This window comes from Eutrema salsugineum, unplaced genomic scaffold (assembly GCF_000478725.1).
Source record: "Eutrema salsugineum unplaced genomic scaffold, Eutsalg1_0 scaffold_2, whole genome shotgun sequence".
Taxonomy (NCBI): Eukaryota; Viridiplantae; Streptophyta; class Magnoliopsida; order Brassicales; family Brassicaceae; genus Eutrema; species Eutrema salsugineum.
The window spans coordinates 12,666,960-12,686,771 of NW_006256829.1; the positions used below are offsets into that span (position 1 = coordinate 12,666,960).

The 19,812-nt window shown below is 36.8% G+C and overlaps 7 protein-coding genes across 11 annotated transcripts; 5 read left to right on the top strand and 2 right to left on the bottom strand.

Annotated features, from left to right (window-relative positions):
* Nucleotides 1–3,514: 3,514 nt before the first annotated feature.
* LOC18018843 (membrane steroid-binding protein 1) lies at nt 3,515–4,799 on the bottom strand. The gene is made up of 2 exons (XM_006401784.2): nt 4,379–4,799; nt 3,515–4,013 (listed from the first exon to the last, which is right to left on the bottom strand). The coding sequence occupies exons 1-2, from the start codon at nt 4,696–4,698 to the stop codon at nt 3,671–3,673; spliced, it is 663 nt and encodes a 220-aa protein (XP_006401847.1). The 5' UTR covers nt 4,699–4,799; the 3' UTR covers nt 3,515–3,670.
* Nucleotides 4,800–6,794: 1,995 nt separating this feature from the next.
* On the top strand, nt 6,795–10,525 carry LOC18018844 (methyl-CpG-binding domain-containing protein 13). Its single transcript, XM_006401785.2, has 6 exons — nt 6,795–7,306; nt 8,146–8,244; nt 8,356–8,502; nt 8,583–8,694; nt 8,778–8,978; nt 9,079–10,525. Exons 1-6 carry the CDS (start codon nt 7,223–7,225, stop codon nt 10,335–10,337), a joined length of 1,902 nt encoding a protein of 633 aa, XP_006401848.1. The 5' UTR covers nt 6,795–7,222; the 3' UTR covers nt 10,338–10,525.
* Nucleotides 10,526–11,117: 592 nt separating this feature from the next.
* LOC18018845 (LOB domain-containing protein 24) lies at nt 11,118–11,585 on the top strand. Its single transcript, XM_006401786.1, has 2 exons — nt 11,118–11,270; nt 11,373–11,585. Exons 1-2 carry the CDS (start codon nt 11,118–11,120, stop codon nt 11,583–11,585), a joined length of 366 nt encoding a protein of 121 aa, XP_006401849.1.
* A 239-nt stretch (nt 11,586–11,824) lies between these two features.
* On the top strand, nt 11,825–13,389 carry LOC18018846 (chromosome transmission fidelity protein 8 homolog). The gene is made up of 3 exons (XM_006401788.2): nt 11,825–12,902; nt 12,985–13,177; nt 13,263–13,389. Exons 1-3 carry the CDS (start codon nt 12,750–12,752, stop codon nt 13,271–13,273), a joined length of 357 nt encoding a protein of 118 aa, XP_006401851.1. The 5' UTR covers nt 11,825–12,749; the 3' UTR covers nt 13,274–13,389.
* On the bottom strand, nt 13,338–16,088 carry LOC18018848 (ADP-ribosylation factor-related protein 1). Of its 2 annotated transcripts, none has more exons than XM_006401787.2 (7): nt 15,955–16,088; nt 15,295–15,436; nt 15,025–15,165; nt 14,148–14,256; nt 14,009–14,070; nt 13,808–13,911; nt 13,338–13,708 (listed from the first exon to the last, which is right to left on the bottom strand). In XM_006401787.2, exons 2-7 carry the CDS (start codon nt 15,385–15,387, stop codon nt 13,600–13,602), a joined length of 618 nt encoding a protein of 205 aa, XP_006401850.1. In that variant the 5' UTR covers nt 15,388–15,436; nt 15,955–16,088; the 3' UTR covers nt 13,338–13,599. The 2 variants fall into 2 exon arrangements, with proteins under 2 accessions (XP_006401850.1, XP_024011159.1); XM_024155391.1 differs by having other exon boundaries at nt 13,338–13,711.
* Nucleotides 16,089–16,269: 181 nt separating this feature from the next.
* On the top strand, nt 16,270–18,674 carry LOC18018847 (protein phosphatase inhibitor 2). Of its 4 annotated transcripts, XM_024155716.1 has the most exons (6): nt 16,306–16,354; nt 16,470–16,572; nt 16,961–17,023; nt 17,511–17,623; nt 17,952–18,137; nt 18,232–18,674. In XM_024155716.1, the coding sequence occupies exons 3-6, from the start codon at nt 17,019–17,021 to the stop codon at nt 18,471–18,473; spliced, it is 546 nt and encodes a 181-aa protein (XP_024011484.1). In that variant the 5' UTR covers nt 16,306–16,354; nt 16,470–16,572; nt 16,961–17,018; the 3' UTR covers nt 18,474–18,674. The 4 variants fall into 4 exon arrangements, with proteins under 4 accessions (XP_006401852.1, XP_006401853.1, XP_024011484.1 ...); XM_006401789.2 differs by lacking the exon at nt 16,470–16,572 and having other exon boundaries at nt 16,270–16,354; XM_024155717.1 differs by lacking the exon at nt 16,470–16,572 and having other exon boundaries at nt 16,336–16,354; nt 16,968–17,023.
* A 60-nt stretch (nt 18,675–18,734) lies between these two features.
* LOC18018849 (3-hexulose-6-phosphate isomerase) lies at nt 18,735–19,727 on the top strand. Its single transcript, XM_006401792.2, has one exon. It carries the CDS (start codon nt 18,921–18,923, stop codon nt 19,533–19,535), a length of 615 nt encoding a protein of 204 aa, XP_006401855.1. The 5' UTR covers nt 18,735–18,920; the 3' UTR covers nt 19,536–19,727.
* Nucleotides 19,728–19,812: the final 85 nt, after the last annotated feature.

Here is a 19,812-nt window from a genome sequence, read left to right on the forward strand (position 1 = left end):
ATATATAACCCATGAAGTGGGGTTTTAACTATTTGTGGAACCAATAAAGAAAAAGTTGGGGGATACTTTAATCTAATGAAATGCATATATGATGCATACATGTATAATATATTCTTCTTTTCTAAAAGGAAAAAGAGTAAACTATATATATAGAATCAAACAAAATAGAATTTGATAAATTTCATGATCGATATATGGGACTTTGGTTTTGTGTGATATTAAATGGAATGCATTCATTATAAACGTGATGGCGTATTTGGTATTTGGCTACTTGTTCTCCCAATGGTTCCAACTAGAATATTATTAGGAAATTTACATGGGGATATATGCAAGTACAGTTGCAATATTTTTGTTTTTGTTTTTGTTTTTTAGGTTGAATAAGCCAAAAACTTAATCTATCAAAATAAGACCCTGGCTAAACGCCTAAACTACTTTGACCATCATTGTTAATTGTAAAAACGACTAATTGTTTGCATTAGGGTAAAACACCTTGATTAATTAGTTATAATCTTGATCAATCCTTAAGCTAGAGCAACGGGATAAAGGTTGTATGGGTAGTACTAACAAATTGCAATATTTTGTAAAAAGACAATAAGGAAAGTATTCTTCTTCCTTTTTTTTTTTTGGGTGCAGAGAGAAATCGCATTAAAGAAGGGAGAAATGAAAACACGAGATTAGCTTTACGTTAGCGTTGGTTGGATAGGAACCTCAAAATCTGAAGCCTTTCCTTAACGATTAGTTTGGTCGTCGTAGATCTCAACTCCTACGTGGTTCATATTTAGCCTCTTTTTATTCTTTTTGTCAATTATTGGTGATACAAATAAAGTGAATACAAAAATTACACGTCGATCGACGGTCCATTACGTTTAGAATGCTATTGATATATACAATATCTACATGTGCGTTGATATCTTGGTGCCTGTTTGGCTTATTTTGACGATTTCAATATCTCTTGAGACTTGGACACTATTTATCTTAATAAATATATTCACATGACAGCTTAGAAATGGTATCTTGAGCCCATAATTCTAGGTCCAACCCATATGGAATGGATCACTGAGAACCGTCTCAATCTTAAAAGTGATCAAACTAATTTTTCTTTCTCCCTAAATAACCAAAATTCAGTTTAAACTGAACTCCAAAGAGACGTTAAGGGATGGTGCATGGATGGAATCTAAATCTGTCTTAAGAAAATATAGTAATTGAATCTAAATCGATACTAAAACTAATCATCTCAAATTTTATATCTACTTTGGTTATTAAATTGTTATACAACGTAATCTGAAATTTTATGGTATTATTTTATTTGAATTTTAAAAGTAATTAAATGATGGAAAAGTTATGGAAGAAAAATTAAAGAAACCAGAAAAACAAGAAAATGAATAAGGTAGTGTTTAGGAAATTTTTAGTTCAAGTTTCCTCCAAAACTGAGAAACATGTGAAGACCTGAAAAATATAATGGATGTATGTTTTTTGAAGGTTCTCTGATACTCAAGTAAGAAACCAACAAAAAAAAAATTACTAAGTGGCTAATCGGAGAGCAGAAAGAGATCGGAAAATTGAGGGAAGAAAGTGAGCCGAATGTTCCTGAGAAAGGTGTAATCAACTCGGACCTTTAGCGGTGATAGACTTTTTGAGGTAAAAAGAAAAAAAGAAAAGAGTTTGTTGGTGGAAGAGCTCTACGGCTTAAAGACCCCCATGGAGAAGAAGTAAAGAGATGGTCGGAATAGTGACCGGAAAGTATAAGATGCCAGCGTCCAAGACTCACAAGTATCTAGAGAGATATTATGAACCTTAGGATAACTAAAAATGTGTGTCTCCTTCCTCGTTGAAATGGATGAAGTATTTATTGGATTTTACCTGATCCAAGTTAGTATACCGGGTTAGTTCACAGATAGTGAATCGGGTGGATCGGTCTAGGATTCAACTTGGCTGGGTTCAAATCTTATACTTGCATCACGCCTCAGACAGTCTCACCAATTTTTCTTGGCATGTTCTGTCGGCCACGAGACCGTTCCTCGACGCATCTCTTTCGCCCTCAGTGTAGTTTGATGGTTCAGGCGCGGTATGGCTCTCGCTGATCCTCTGTTTTTTTCTCTGGCTCCTACGAAAGGTCATGTCGCCTGATACGTGTAAACAAATGCATTAAATGTCAATCTCGTGGGTTTGTAAGGGTATCAGTAATAAAATCAGATTTAAGCCATATTTTTACTGTCGAATGGAGAAAAATTTGAATAGTGTTTTTCGCTTATGAATTTACTCATACTTGGCCTAGATCCCTCGATACTGGGACCGGGCTTCCGAGGTTGCTCAGCTGAATGACTCAGCTCTCCGGGTACCGTGCGAGCCACCCTTTCTTATATCCCGACTCTTCCAGATCACCAAACTTAGGTCTAGGACTCCAAGGTGACCTCTCCTCCTCCTGACCACTTAGTTTCCGACTACATTTTGCCTGACAGCGTGGCTTACACTGTCAGATACAAGGAAGCAGGAAATATGTGGCCTATCGTGGCGGATCTCTCAAATTCGAATGGATTCAAGGTCTGGTGCTATATGCTTAGGTCGTATTGGCCGTAAGTCTAATACAAATTCTAATTTGGCCTAAGGAACCGTACATGCAAAAAAAACTATAAACGTCATGCGCAAGCACGTGTTTCGTCACGTAGAAGGGATCGGATTTATCCCCAATAGAACACACAAAACAAAAGAGAATTTACAAAAACAGAGAATCAGATTTTATATATTTCCTAAACCACAGATATAATTCGCAATCACCTTGTAATCTTGGAATGCCATGCCTTCTGAGTTCTGACTTGAGCAGCTTTAAATGCTTTATGTCTCTTATCATTAGCCATAAAGTTTTTGGCAAAATCAAACAACGTTTATCATTGATACTTCAACAACATCACACTTGAAATCATTAATAGATATTAACAACAAGAACATATTGCAGCTTCCTTTCAATATTTCTCTTGTAGGTATTATATTTTTGGTATGAAGTAGAAAAGGGATACATTTTCACTATATACCAAGCAAAGCTCAATTACCAATAAAAGTTCAGCCTAGAAAGAATCAAGTTCGCAATTATCAATTAAACTATACATTATTCTTTGAACTTTATTTGGAGAAAGTGGAGAACTTTTCGATTTCAAAGCGGAAAGTTTTAACTTTAAGTATGCAAAGTTCTTAAATGAATAGGCGAAATTGGGGAAAGGAAAAATCAAATCATTGACCTAATTTTTGTTGTTTTTGGGATCAGGTCACCTGCTTTGTGTCACATCATAGGTCACCTGCTTTGTGTTTGATGGCTATAAGAAGAGGCTTTTAAGGATCGGAGCCATCGTATTGCTTAAGCTCCTACGTAATCTCAGGTGCATGTTTGGCCTTGGATTGACGATTTCAATCTCTTGGAGTTGAGACTACATTCATAATTACAGCTTGGAAAAGTCAACAAGAACAAAGCAAACACCATAAATTGATTGAGCAGTTTATAAATGCGTTAAACTCAACCACCTAGTAGTCTTTCAATGAAGCGCCTTCTGATTGAGCAGTTTATAAATGCTTTATTTAATCAGCAAACTTGGTTTATGGGATATTGAAGACAAGATTATCATTGACACTTCAACATGAGAGATTCTAATCCTTTGATAATACTGGTCTCTAATGGAATCTACTCCATCTTCACATCACTCTCAGCAGGAGCCTCATCATTCTTATCCACAACGGTCGTCTCAGGTGCTGTGGCTACATGAACGTCTCGGTCACCAGTCTCCGCGGGTTCAGAGACAGATGCGGTTTCAGATTGTGAAGAACCGGTCACTTTGACAGTACCAACCTTGGCATACTTGCTCATGAACTTGTATTCCCAGTCTTGAAGAGCTTCAAGCTCAAAGGGACCAAGACCAGAGATATCCCAAGTCAAGTCTTTCTCCTCAAAAGACATCTTTGCAAGAGCTCGGCTTGCGTCTTTTCCAGCAAACAAAGCATATGGTCCTCCTGGTCCATAGAACATCCTACAAAGTAACAAAACCAAATAAAATGGAACACCTTTCATTACATACACAACGCTTAATACACGAGAACCAGCCTAAGAGTATCAATTGGTTATGCTAAAAATTCAAAAGATCCTAATAATTAGCAGGCATTAACAACAACAAGAACATATTGCAACTTTCCTTTGAATCTTTTTCTTGAATGAAGTAGAAAAAGGATACATTTTTACAGTATGCCCAGCAAAAATCTCAATTACCCAGAAAAAGTTTAGCCTAGAAATGAATCAAGTTCGCAAATCTAACAACTTTTCGGGAAAATTATTCACAAAGTGAAGAACTTTACGATTTTAAACTCAGCAAAAAGTATAAAAGTATGAAAATTTCACCTGCTTTGTGTTACATCATAGATCTGATGTTTGATGGCCATAAGAAGGGGCTTTTGAGGATCGGAGCCATCGTACTGCTTAAGCTCCTCCTCCGTGATCTCACCGACCTGAACAGGCGGAGGAACCGGTGGCTCCTCCTCTTCAGCTGACGATCTAGCTCTCTGATGTCGGCGAACATCATCGAACGGCGAGGCAAACCAGCCTGAGACGACCTGGTAAATGGCGAAGGCGAGAGCGAGGGCAGTGAAGAAGACGACCGGAGATAGTCCTGTGTAAGCATGTATTGCCTCTTTCAGAGTCTGCCATAGTAGTAGCGCCATGGTTTAGAGAGAAAGAAGATCAGTTTTCTCACTTTTGTCTTTGTAACGTCAGATAATTTTCTACAAAATATATAGAGTAGTTGAGCCTTTCCTCTGGTTCCTGAGTTGATTCGTTTATTTTTATTGTTTTTTTCTTTCATAAGTAAAAAATACAGCTAAATCCGCCTAAAACAAACATTTTCTAAATGGTGATATCAAGCACTTTTCTATTGGGATCTCTTTTCTTTTACCGGCTTTGGCATTTCATTAATGAAGATCTGGTTAAAAAATCTTCATTGATGATTTTTTGATGAGAGGCCAAACAAGACTATTTGTGCTATAAAATCATATTGAAAGTTGGGTGATCTTGTTTAATACTAAAATTGACTAAAAATTTGAGTAAATATTAAAAGATAATCCAAAATTAGTTTGATCTGCCACATCATCTTCTTTTCTCTGTATTATCTCTATTTCTCATCATGTCAATACTATTTGCTTGTGCAAAAAAATAAGAATTAGCCGACATGAATATTAAATGCAAGTTAGTTCTACACAGATATAATATGGATAATAACTCTACAACCTAACATAAGATTTAGTGTATCTAAGTATTGTGTAGCAGATAATAACGTTAGACATCGGTAAACGACATAACAATCCAGATAATATTACCATTGTTGCTAACTTGTAATATATATATATATATATATATATATATCTGATAACTACATATAAAAACTAATGTTAACTTTATCCTATGCTGATAACATAGATTTTTTTCGAATAACAATTCACTAACGGATAATTTTTGTTTCTCACCACACTTTATTTTTATTTGAGTAAGAAAAAAATACACTAAATCCTAAACCCTAAACCTAATATTAATCTTCTTATTTAAATCCTAAATCCTAAACCATAAATAATAAAATCATAAATCCTAAACCCTAGACCGTAAATACTAAAGTACTAAACCTTAACCACTTAAACCTAAAACCTAAATTCTAAATAGTAAACTCTAATACACTTACCATAAATCCAAATCCCATAATCTATTGTTAACTTTATTTTGTGTCGATAACTTATATTTGATAACATACAATTAATTTGAAAATTAATATTAAATAAAATAATAATATAAAACGTTAATTTAATTAACGAGTATAGTTAACGATGTAATGCGACTGTGTTATCGTTAATTATTTCATCTGATTATTTTGAAAAAAAGAAAAGAATAAAAGAGTTCTGTATGTAAGAGAGAAAAATGTCTTTTAACTGACAAGTTTTCAGATTTTGATCCTACATGATGAGAGATAAAATTTAGTTGAAATGTTTGTAGACGTAGAAAATCAATGAGAAATTTCAATTATATTAGGTGTAAATAGTGTTTTTTGGAATAAATTAATTTCCATGTTATTAATTGGTATCTAATGGTAATACTCTTGAAAGTTTTGTATCTAAATACTCAAAAAAACTTTTCTAAACATCATTTCAAAAAACACAGTTGACATTTGTTTTGAGACAATTAACTGAAATACTAAATTATGTTTAATTAGCGAGGAGATGTTCTATGGATAAAAGAAGAAAACATTTTATGGCAGTAAGAACATATATAAACAAATTTTATGATCACATTTAAGTTTAAATATTTTTTTTCATAAACCTGAAATTTAAATAAACAATATACAATCAAAATTTACTATTGTTTTTACTGTTTATTTTGAATATATTTTTTTCAGAAATTTTGATTGTATATGTTTGTATAGATTTCCTTATGTAAAATCTAGTTTCAATCCTAATAGTCTCAATATTAAATAGTTCTATAAATAAAAGTAACAACTGTTTTGGTCAAATGGTAATAAAGTCTTATAATGGTTCCAAAAAACACCAGCATCACTAGATCTGCAAACTTAAATTAACCAAACAAAGAAAAGAAAAGAAAAAATCCAAAAAGAAAGGAAAAAATCCAAAAAGAAAGGAAAAAAATCCAAAACTTTAGCAAATTTTTCTATTTATTTATATAAAATATAATGTTATTCATTTCTGACCAAAGTAAAAAAAAAAGAAGGAATAACTGTATCATGAGAAAAAAATGGATTCTCTTTGAGCTATTTAGCAATTGAAGAGAGAAAAAAAATAGTCGCCGTTGGTCCAGAAGACTCGCGTGCTGGTGGTGGACTGAGTTTCGTGGAGCCTTGCAATTCGGGAATCTCCATGGAAGCTCCACTACAAACACGTGTTAACCCTTTCCTTTCTTCCTAACTAAACTTAATTTGTTATTGAGCTCAGTGGAGGAGACAGGACACAAATCACAATCAGACAAAATAAAAAAGGTTCCTTTTTTCTTCTTCTTAAATCCGAATCGGACGACGCTGAGTGTTGCTTTCCCGGTTGATTCGTGATGGGTTTTGGCGTTTTGAGTTGAGAATCCATTCTGGGTTGTGTTGGTGAATCAAGAGAGAGAGAGAGAGAGTGTGTGTGTGTGAGGGGGAAGAGAGAGGAAAGTGGGTTTACCGGTGACCGGAGTTGAGTTTTCAGGCGAGAAGAAATGGACGGAGAAGGGATCTCTGATGGTTTATTGGCTGATAGGAAAGTGGAAATCAGAGTAAGGAAAAATGGGAGAAAGGATAAGGTGATTATGAGTTATATAAACCCTATTTTTTATTTTTTTTTTGTCATAGATCTCTCTGGATTGTATTTTGCATGTTTGGTTCTGGTTAGTGAATGATTTTGTTTTTAGCTCTTTTGTGAAAAATTGTAGTATCCTTTATTGAAGTGCCAAATTCGTTGATTCTCTCTCTCTTACGCTAATTTCTGGAAAAAGGTGAAATCTTTTGTGTCATTTTAATGACATTCTCCTGCATGCAATGCTTAGCTTTAAGGAGAGATGAGAGACTACATTAGAAGAGAATGAGGTTTAGTGTATGAGTCTTAGTGTTTGAAAAATGGGCTTTACAGGGATTTCCGTCTTGCATTGTGGATAAAAATCCATACCATTGATGTAATTTGATCAAAGCATTGTTATGAAGCTACACTTTAACCGTTGGTTGTACTTGTAGTTATGTGGCTTTGAAAGAAAAGATCTATTTACTTTGGGTTTTGATCGGAGATGCTAATTTCCACAGCCATCTTGAGTTTGTGAAGATTTGTCTCTCTGTTTGGTTTTTGTGAAAAGGACGTAGATTCTCACTTACTATGGCGAGGTGGTTAGAGTAATAGATTTTTTTGAAAATGAGTTCTGTTCATAAAGTTACCTTTCACACCATCTTGAAGAAAAAAATGTAGAAGTTTGAGAAGAATCGTAATTATATTGTGAAAGGTCTGGTATCAGATTGTTCTTGGAAAGTTCATAAGCACAGAATATATGAGAGTTTTCTTTTGTCTATATGTTTGGAAACATTGTTATTTTGCTCTTTGAGATCCCTCAGATTTGGACGTTTATAAAAAGTCTCTATGTTTTAAGTGATACAGGTTATAGTTGAGAAATCTACAGCTGAAGGCTTACCTGAAGGATGGATCAAGAAGCTTGTAATATCAAACAGACCAGGCCGTAAAAGTAGAAGAGATCCAGTTTGTACCCTCAACACTTTTTCAGCCTTTTTGTGTCTTTTGACATTTTCTCCTAGATTCATCTCTTATTTGATTCTTGGAAATGCCTCTTTTTTTTTTGTTTGGTTGCAGTTCTTCATTGACCCTAAAAGTGAGTATATCTTTCAATCCTTCAAAGACGCATCACGGTATGCTGAGACTGGTGATCTTGGAAATTATGCACGTAAACTGAAGGAAAGCGATTTCGAAGATGATTCCTCCGGAAATGGAAAGAACGTCGTGAGTTACTTTCTCTTTTTTTTTGTTATTGTTAGTTAAATGGAATCTATAGCTGAGTGGTTTTCTTCTTTCGATTTTAGCTTCTTCTGGAGTCTGCAGATGATTTATTGGAAAAGGAGAAGAACAGAAATATTTCTGTAAGAAGTAGTAAACGAAGAAACTCATCGTCTTCTGATGAACATTCCGAGAATTGTAAGTACAGTTCTGATTTTGATAGTGTATGATCTTATCTATGCAGTGAGTGAAGTTCACATATCAACATTTGATATTTGCAGGGAAAATGAACTCTGAATTGAGCATTGTAACCTCACAAGTTCTTGAGGATCTGGAGAAGAAGGAAGAGACGAAAGATCCTATCGAAATTCAGTCCATACCGAAACGGGTTACTAGGAGCCAAGCTAAAGCAAGTAAGAATGAGGAAGACGAAGATTTCAAAAGAAAAAACCTATCTACATCAAATGCAAAATCAGAAGAAGGTAAGTAGATACTAAACTTAATCTTCCATTCGAATACTGTCTTAAAATAACAAAAGAGGAGTTGCGTATGCCAAAATATCGATGTTGTCCGTATGTGTAGATAGTGTAAGATCAAGACTGAGGAGTGCAAGTTCACAAAGTCCAGAGAAGAAATCTGATATGAAAATGGAAGAGGTACAAGATTCTACTGAAAAACGGATCACAAGGAGTATAGCTATAGTGAAGAAGAATGAGTTAACTGTTAGTGTTGCCCGAAGAGCATCAAAACGATTAGCTGGTATTGAGCTTGAACCGACGCCTGAACTTAAGACAAGAACCAAAGCTCAACGAGTAGTACCTCCTGATGATGTAACATCTGAAAAGTGCAAGCAACCTGTGAGTCCTGTTGCTACCGGTGGATTGAAAAAGATGGATATACCCCTCAATGAGGAAGTAGCCAAAAGCTATAATGAACAAGAATCTTCTCCAAAACCAAATGCTGCTGTTACAAGCAACGATTGTCTGAGAGCAGAAACGGAAGAGCAGGTAGAAAAGATCTGGAAACCAGTAGGCAAGAATGGCTCTGGAGACAAGAAGAAAATGAAGACGCCACTGGTGATATCCGAGGCTGAACTGAATCCAGTTTTTCATCTTGACGGTTACATGCAGAAGGAAGAAAAGTCGCCAGTGTCACCATTGTCTCGCCAAACTTCAGCAACAAAGCGTGAGAAGACAGTAGCAGGCAAAAGAGTGGGGCGGCCGAGTCCAAAGGCTAATAAAGTTACCAGTCCGAAAGCAACTGAGATCTCGGCTTTGAGGAAAAATATAGTAAGCAACGACATTCAATCGTCTGTTGTTAGAGGCGCAAGCTCAGAAGTGATGGAGAGGAATACAAACAGCTTCACCTCAACGTTTGACTCGACTCTTGCGGATCTTTGGAAAGATCCTTGCATAGCCTTTGCTATCAAAACACTGACCGGAGAATCTCTGCATCTTCCAAACACTGCAGCAGTCTCTTCTGATCAAAATAACAGTCACGCAAAGCAGAAAGGAGTCGCCTTTTCTCCAGAGACGCACACTACTGGCTCTGAAAAACCGGGAGTTTCTAGTGAATCACCGTGTATGGATGATATCTGGAAAGACCCGTGTATCGACTTTGCTATAAAAACACTGACAGGCGCAATCCCGATCGGGTTAGATGAGCCAGGTACGAAAATTAAGTCCGAGGAGATGACAGTTACAGCAACAGCAAGGCAAGAACAGGAAGGTAGGCAAAGCAGCTGTGATTATTTGGTTCAACAGTGTAGTAGTAACATGAAGAAGAAGACTCTGGGGAAATTTGAGGATCCAAGGTTTCCACAAACTTTCTCCAAGGACTAGAGATGTTTTCTTTCTCTTAGGGGCATTTTGATAACACCATGGGTTGTAATGTTAACAATCCATGCGTTAGGCCATGTTCTCTAAATACATGTGTATTAGTTTGTGTATCGACAGAACCTGGTAACTCATCAACTCTTTTAACCACCCTTGATCTTGTAACAATGGATGCTTCTAGGTTTTCTCTCAAAGATAGCTTTTTGACTTTATGAGATTACCCAAACTTGATGTAGATGATGATACTTTAAAGGCTCTAGAAATGGGTGTTGTTGAAGCTCTGGATAGTGTGGGAGAATCTGGATATCAATAGGTATGAGTTATGGACGATGAAGTTTATGAAGAATCAGATTAAGTGGGAAAATTTTGGTTTACGGTCTTAAGAAGGATTTGAAGTTGAGGAAGAAAGAAAGAAAAGAACTGTTTGTTTTTACTTTTACTGTCATCGTATTATCTTCCTTTTTGAAAGTTTCTACTTGATTACATCATGTGGTCTCTTAAGTGTTTTTGAAACAAACTGGTTATACATATGAGAAATAAGCAATATCAATATTTTCTTTAACAAAATTTTAAACTAACGGTAATATTCTAATTAGTCACAATGAGAATCAACATTAATAAGCTTACCTTATGTAAATGTCGTCAAAATTTCATAAACTGAAAGTAGCCGTTTGATTATTGGAAAAGAAAAGGAAACACAATAGAATACAAATAGCCAAATCCTTTGTTCAGGATTTTCACAATCTTTTTGTATCTATCTTTTTTCCTTTCTCTAGAAAATCTGTGATGAATCCTAAAAGATGTGCTGCTTGCAAATATCTGAGAAGAAGATGTCCGAAAGATTGCATTTTCGCACCTTATTTCCCTCCAAACGATCCTGAAAAATTTGCATATATCCACAGAATCTATGGTGCTGGAAACGTTTCTAAAATGCTTCAGGTATATAATAAAATCTCTTTTTTTCGTATCTATTCTAAATTCCAAACTAAATAACTTTACTGTATGATATATTTATGGTGGATTTTGGTGATCTTTTGACAGCAACTTCCTGTTCAGACAAGAGCTGAAGCAGTGGAATCTTTGTGCTTTGAAGCAAAATGCAGAGTAGAAGATCCTGTTTATGGATGTGTTGGGATTATTTCTTTACTACAAACTGAAATTCAGAAAACCGAAATTCTTTTGGCTAAAACTCAAGCTGAGATTGTTGTTGCTCAGATCAAACATAGCCAAAACCAAAATTCTGAATTTATGTAGTATCTTAGTTTCATCTATAAATTTTCCAAATAAAACCTCTGTTTCTGATTGCATCTACTCTCTTTGTATGCATTACGTTCAAACATTGCCTGTCTCCGAAATCATATTACAATTAACATGGCATTACACTACTTTTGGAGGAGCTTTTTCTTGTATAGTTACAAATATTACATATGAATCTGTTGATTAGAGGAAAAAAGTTATATGTCAAGAAACACTGAAACCTTCAAAATCAGCCTGTATCCCACTTGGACAACATAATGTGATGCTGGCTCCAGATTTCGTGCCTTTCAACTTCAAATGAAGTAATGATGTTTGGATCAGAATCCATAAAATCAACCAAAGTTCGAAACTTTATCTATCCACTTCCCGGGCTTGCTCCAACAGTTGGGATCATACATGCATTGTGTTCTTGAATACGTGTGATACTGTAAACTTGGATCATGCGTACAAAGTACCTCAAACAGAGACAACACACCGACAAAAAGTGATGTCATCTGGTTCTATGCCTGCTTCTTCCATCTGTTAAACAGAGACAAAGCTTCCTTCTTCACAACTATGTACTCCCAAGTGGCTAAACTCTTACTCTGCATTTGCCTCAAAAAGACTTTCCTTGCGTCCTACAAGCTTCCACATTTGCTATACATATCGATCAGAGCGGTTCCATGTGAGCATAGTCATGAACCCATTCCCATAGACAAGCTTCTTAGCTGAGTAGAGGCTTGCAACATAACTAACTACTGTGTAAACTCATTAGGCTTTGACATTATCAACCTAAATTCTTCTCAAAAGCTGAAACATCTCATCTAAGCAGTGAGCATTGCAGTCCATGAGACAACGGTTCTGGTTGGCATTGGGAATTGGAGACAAACACCATAAACGGTTCTGGTAGTCCATGAAAAAATGGTTCGGCCAGGCATTTTATCAAACACCTTGCGACCACAATCTTGTTTTCTCTCAAAGATAGCTTTTTGACTTTATGAGGTTACTCAAATTTGGAACAGAAACTGAGATTAATTGTTATTTCGGAGACCCAGTTGATGGTGACGTCATCTCACCTGAAAAAAGCCCGCGAACGAATTCGTGGTTTCCGCCAAAAAAACTTATATAAATACATAAAAATTAATAAAGTATCGAAGAAGACGAGAGAAGAAGAAGAAGAAGATGGAGATTCGAGTAAAATGTGGATGCGGAGAAGATGAGTGTAGCGAGTGGACGATCGTTGAGCTCCAAGGAGTCGTCGAGACTCAGTCTTCGTTCCAAGGCTCTGTTCAGAATCTCGAGATCGGTCGTCTCTGCCACTCCGATTCCTCCCAGGTTTTTGTCTTCTTTAAATTCAAATTCGCCTTCTTTTCTGTAATCGCCGGAGATTTAAGGATCTCAACCGATGATTTCGCAGGAAAATTACACGTTCACGGTGGGTTACCATGAACTCGTGGGCTCGAAGGTGACTCTGAAGAAGCCATTACTGGTTTTGAAGAAGATTCAGAAGTGTACGGATGATTCGTCAGTGAAAGAAACGGAGCTAGAAGTTGTCGGGATTATACGATCGAAGATCTTGTTTAAGACCAGGCCTAAGCCTCTCATTTCCGGTAACAAAATTTTGATCTTGATTGCTTTTTGAAAATTTTTAGCTTTGAATTTGGTCAGATAAATCATTCACTTTCTTTGTTTCAGGAACAAATTAGGCTTCTGCTTGTTTCCTGGTTTGTAAGATACAGAAAAGAGAAGACTTTGTAGTGTCTCTGTTTGTTTATTTCCAATGAGTTTTTAGATTCAAGAAAATTTGATTACATCATTGTTTGGAGATGCAATCATGAGTTCAAATCTCAATTGAATCATAACATTAGTAAGGATTTAATAGGCAACAATAAGGAGATTACTAGTCCTATACTCATCATGTGATTTGATGCTAAACCCAAAACAATGCAAGTTTCTGCTCTGTTTTTATCTACAAATGTATCCCAGTGAAAACAGTTGGTTTGAGAATCGAGTTTGTGAGTCCCTTTCATGTCTAGGAAGTTGGCACAGGAGCATATCCTGCACGGGCTTTCAACGTGTCGGTTCTTTTGCTTCTTTCCATGACTCCGACCAGCCACTCTATACTTTCTTTGATTCCTCGTCTGCTAAACAAAACATTTAAAAAAGTTCCTTTGCTTTAAAACGTCTCCATTGGTCTACAAGATATTCATATGCGTAGCTAAAGTTGGATTTTTACTTACCCATCATATCCGGAAACTGCTTCAAACATGTACACCCTCTCGTCTAGTTTCTTTAGATCTAGGTATCGGTCCAGTTCCTCAGCCGATACAGCATTTGGGAGATCCTGCTCATCATCGTTTTCCAATTTCAAAAACTTATCAGCAAAAACATATCTTTGGAGAATCTAAGATAATCAAACGAGAGGCAATGCAGTTTCCTACTTGCTTGTTTGCCAGTATCAAAAGAGGGGCTCCTTGCAAATCCTCATGCCGCAGGGCTTTTTCTGGTGAAGGCAATTTATAATTTGGATTTAGCTTCATAATGATAATGTTTGGAGTGAACTTGAGTGCGCAGACTTACCTAGAGCAGATTTTGAATCTTCGAAGCGGGATGGGCAAGCTGCGTCGATCAAATATACCAATGCATGTGCTTCTTCATAATACTTCTCCCAAATCGAACGCAAACCAGGCTGCAATAAGGGAGAAAAAGGCACAGTTATTTAATGGAAAGACTAATCCTTTTTCAGGGTTTGTGAATAAAAAAAATGATAGTATACAACAAGAAGAACATGCTATAGATCATCTTCAAGAGATCCCTTACACTCTTACAATAAGCTTGTCAAATGCCAAGATGAGTCATAGGAATCTCTTGAAGATGATCTATAGCCTGTCCTTCTCGTTGCTTACTCTCATTTTTCTTATTTGATCAATAAGACTAACCCTTCTTTACAATATTTATTAAAAGAAAGGCTCAAAACACATAAGCTTCCGAAAGAAGAGTGTAAATTTAGGGAGGGGAAGAGATCAAAAGAGATCATATCATCTAAAAAGCATATGCTCTTAGGTAGTATAAAAGACTAGGATGAATATGATTAAGTGGGAACACAACATTAGGTAAAACGAAGAGACATCCATTTATATGCCCAAACATAAGTACAAAACAATTCTATTTCCATAAGATATTCTACAACTTATTCAACACACTCCACTACAACAACTTAAACTTATTCAAACTCATGACTATAGCAAGTTAACAACTTATTCAACACACTCTACTACAACAACTTAAACTTATTCAAACTCATGACTATAGCAAGCTAGCAACTTATTCAACACACTCATTATTACAACAACTAAACTTATTCAACATACGCATGATTATAGCAACTTATTCAAAACATATATCAATTCTAATTTAGGTAACTGGATAATTGAAAGGGAAAACATTTCAATCTTACCTGACCTCCCAGGTCCCAAAACACAATTTTAGCATTGGCGAGTTCAATACGACCGATATTTAGCCCCACGGTAGGAACAATTCGATCATGTGGAAGACCTTCTGAGACAGAGTATATCGTCTTCAACTTCTCCAAAAATGTCTAAACCATCCAAATATGAGAGCAATTACATTAGAGATGAATCTTCAACACTATTCTTCAACTTTTGGATAACAGAAGATTCAGAATGCGAGGCTGAAGTTACAAAACGGAAACAGATAGAAACAGTACCGTCTTCCCAGCTTTGTCTATACCAAGAATGAGCACATGGAACTCTGTCTTGCTGAACATGTAACTCCACAATCCATGCATAAGAGAAAACATCACTTCCTCCTTCTTTGGGCTTTGTTTAATTACTTTGATCTTCTCTTAGCTTTCACAGAACCGAAATAAGAGTGGAACTAAATCATCAGCATCATTATCAAACGTCCTAGAGAGTGAGAACATAACTTTGCTTCCTTATCATAATCTCAGCAAGCTTAACAGAAGAATCAACAAGTAATTTGGAAATCCAAAGAATTCCCCGGATCAAAATTCAGAATTTCACAAAACCCACAATGCAATAACATATCTCTCAGATTTCTAACTCTGTTCCGAAACCAAAGTAGCAAGAGACATCAAACTACCAAAACAACACAATTCGAAACAAGTTTCAATCTCGAAAGGCTAGATCACAGTGCAAATTTCCAACATTACAGTTCCCAAAAAGAGTAGATCTCGAAATGTCTAATCGATAAAAGAACCCATTCGGATTTCACAACATGATGAAGATCAAAATAGCCTAGTGAGGGAAGAACTAGATCAATACAAAGCTCTCGAAATCGAATAAAATCAGCAAAAAGGAATCTTTATTCATTGTAAACGAACAAAATAAGATTCGAAGATCCTTACAAGTCTGAAGATCTCGACAAGGACAAAGAAAGGATCGAACTTAATCCCTCTCTCGTTTTGCACTCAACTGTGTTGGTCTTCGATTTGATCGTCTTCTTCATCCTCGAAAGCTAATTTCCAAAACTACCCTTTCTCGGTCTTCAGCCAGGCGTTCGATCCCGCCACGTGTCTACCAAGACGAAAATCGACGGGTGTGTAATATTACACGCGGCGAGATCTAAAGCCTGTCATAGTTAAAGTCAAACAAACGGACGGCTCTTCTTTGCCATCTCTTTATTGGGTACTGTATCTAATCGTGTGTCTCGTTGGAGGGTAAATTCGAGATTCCCAATAGACCAGTCTTATAATTTTGCGATCGAGAAAAAAATTGCTGGAGGTTGAAGATGACCGATCCAAAGAGGTAAGCGAAATTTTATTTGTTTGTTATTGTTTCGTCTTAGTTCTTAATTTTTGATGCTCGATGGATAGCTTCGCATTATTAATCTCTCGTTTATTTTTGAATTCGGTCTTTGTAGAACCAGATATGGGTTAGGGTTTCCTACAATGTTCTCGTTGCGGTTTCCTGGAAATTTTGAATTTTTCGATTTTGGGCGGAGGATTCAGGAACGTGATAAGCTTGTAGGCTTTCCTGATCAGCTTCGTTGAACCATTTTGATTGAAACGACTAGCTCAGTAATATTTGATAAGTTAAAAGATGTTCGCTTCTGGTTTTTCGGATAGTACAGCAGAATGATCCTGGAAGAGATTCTGATCTGTTTATGAAATTTCTCAGTCAATGATCCTAACAGAGATATTGGTTTTTGGTTTTGGATGATTTGATGACTGCTACTTTGTTTTCATTCTTTTCCTTCACCATGTAAATGATGTACTAGATTCCGATATTCGGCTCGATAATCTCTTTTGTGATTCAAGGTCTTAAATTTAGTGTAGTGAACTGCTTCATTTTTTCATAAAAGTTTATGATTTGAGTTGTCCCTTACACCATTGCGTATATTTCTTTATAAAGTTAGCAGATTGGATTGTTTTTGCTGGATTAGCCGGATATAGAATACAAGCAGCTGAACATGAAGTATGTTTCTCCCCCTCCGAATTTTATTTCGCTTGCGGTCTATAATTTCATCTTTTAGAGTTGAGCATGCTTTTGCTGCATCAGAACGGTACCTTGCATGTGTTTAAATAAGAACAATTCCAGAGCCAATGGGCTATGTTAATTTTGTGGAGAGATGAACATTCATAGATATGAAATTCTAAGCCTTCTGTGGCGGTACTTGATGGAAGCTTAAAACAGATCTTTCTCTACTACCCCATTGAAAAGGAAATGGAAGAGGGAAGTCTATATTGTTAATGTTCATGGATTTTCATATTTCCAGAAGAATTGTTAACAGTAAGACTTTGGGAACTTTATACTCTTTAGTTTAAGGCTCAGATATTGACCTCTTCTGTAAGAGAGATGACCTTTGTTTAATGTAGTTTAGTGTCTCATGGGATTGTTTCTATCAGGCTGCTGAAAATTAGTGTCTCGTTTGCAATATTAAAGATGTTCATTTTGGTGGCAGGGGGCGTGTACAATGGGATGAAGCTAATATTGTGGAAATTGAATCCAACAAACCTGTCAGGCAGAAGATTACTGAACCAAAGACACCGTACCATCCGATGCTTGATGATGATGGTTTGTCTATTTCTCTTTCTTTGCTTTATGGTTGTATATGCACAGATCTTATGTTACACATTTGAGCATACATATATATGGTTATGACATATATAAAGAAGTAGAATGCATGTCAGACCTTAAGCAAGCGTTAGTGAAATAGATTTAAATAGTTGTATTCATCTAGGAAGTCTGGCAATAACTACACTTGTCGGGGTCAACCTTGTACCTGCTATTGGTTGGTTGATCTTAAAATCTGTCATTTTAGATGTAAGATTACCCTGAAGTACTTCTGATCTTTTCTAATTCCGTGCAAAATAAATACGTATCTCCTGTTTGATTATACCAGGTTCTCTGTCTCCTAGAAGAGGAGCGTTTGACGAATGCGTTGATGATATGCAACGTGAGGAAGAACTGAGGAATGCTCTGAATGATGAAGCACCTTCATCCAGTAGAAATATTAGCCAGGGCTCTGCTTCTGGTGGCTGGAGCTCGTCCGAGGATGAAGCAGATCCAATGGATCAAGATGATGAAGGTCTTCCTTTAAACCAAAACAAATATTAATTGTCATGTTTAGGTTCTTTTGTTAAGATCATCTCCATATGTTCCTGTTTTTGTGCGAAACACAGACTCCGGAGGTGGGAAAAATGCACGTTTCAATGAACACAGAAGAGTACATTACGATGAGTTTCGGAAGGTGAAGGAACTGAGATCCTCAGGGTCGTTTTATGAAGAAGAAGAGGAAGAAGACGATGTTGCAAAAGGTAGTAAGTCAGAGGCAACAACTTCACGACACACTAAAGGCATTAACAAAGAGTTAGATGCAGCAGCGACAACAAAATCGGGCAAGTCATCTTCATCCTCGAGTTGATATGAACCTCTGTGTTGTTCAGTCAAATGTGTACTCTTGTCCAGGTTTTACAGAGCTTTCTATCAATTAATCTTTGTTTTATACTAATCTAAACCTTTGAAAAAGAAAAAAAGAAGAAGAAGAGAAATCATCAAGATTCTGAAATTATGTTATTGTTTTTGTAGCATTTTAACGCAATTGCTTAAAATCTTTTTTGTTCTTCAATGTTCGTCAAAATTTTATCGTTTTCGTCTTGTTTTGTGTTTTTGATTGTTCATTTCTGTATGAATTTGTTGTTTTCTTTCGATGAAATTTTATGTTCTGCAGTAAATTAAAGGAAAAAAGAAAAAGAAAAACTACTTTCTCTATACGTTGTCGTTTTTGTGCAACTCTGTATAAAACTATAAATGTGGTTCAAATTGCACAAATGTAGATCATAGGCAGTCAAATTTGATCTGATACGCATCAATGACGAACGAGCAAAGCCAGGAAATGTCGAAATTATCCTCCCAAATCTGCAACCAAATCTCCTCCGTCTTCTCTAACCCAACCTCTCCATATCCACCACCGTTAGACCTCCTCGTGACGGAACTCGCCGGAGTCTCCCGCCGAAACTCCCGTGTCTTTCTCCACGGCGTCGGCCGCGAAGGCCTCATGCTCAAAGCCTTTGCGATGCGTCTCTTCCACCTCGGTCTCTCCTCTCACTTAGTCTCCGACATGACAACACCTCCGATCTCTTCCTCCGATCTCCTCATCGCCTCAGCCGGTCCCGGAGGATTCTCCACCGTCGATGCGATTTGCTCCGTCGCTAGATCGTCCGGCGCTAAGGTTCTCCTCCTCACGGCGCAGCCGGAGACTGGTTCCTGTGTGAAACACGCGACGGCTGTTTGCTATATCCCTGCGCAGACCATGGCGAGCGACGGCGGAGATGCGGCGGAGAAGGGAGAGAGACGGTTGTTGCCGATGGGAAGTGTATACGAAGGAGCCTTGTTTGTGTTGTTCGAGATGGTTGTGTACAAGCTTGGAGAGGTTTTGGGTGAGTCACCTGAGTCCATACGTTCTCGTCACACCAATCTCGAGTAGCACGTCGCGTTGTTCGAAATTCCGGTTGAGAAATGCCTGCTGTTTTTTAGTTAGGGGTCCTATGGCCACGTGTTGTATAGACATGCTTGCTCTTTAAGTTTGTATCCTCTGAACACGTGCCGTTTTGGCATTCCGTTGTAGAAATGCCTGCTGTTTTATATTGGGCCCATTTAAAAGCCCATCGGGTCTTTACCAGTTTAAAGTAGGATTCGAACTCTCGAAAGCAACAAATTAGACTCTGTGCCTGTTTTTACATTTGCTTCCACCATAGACTCGA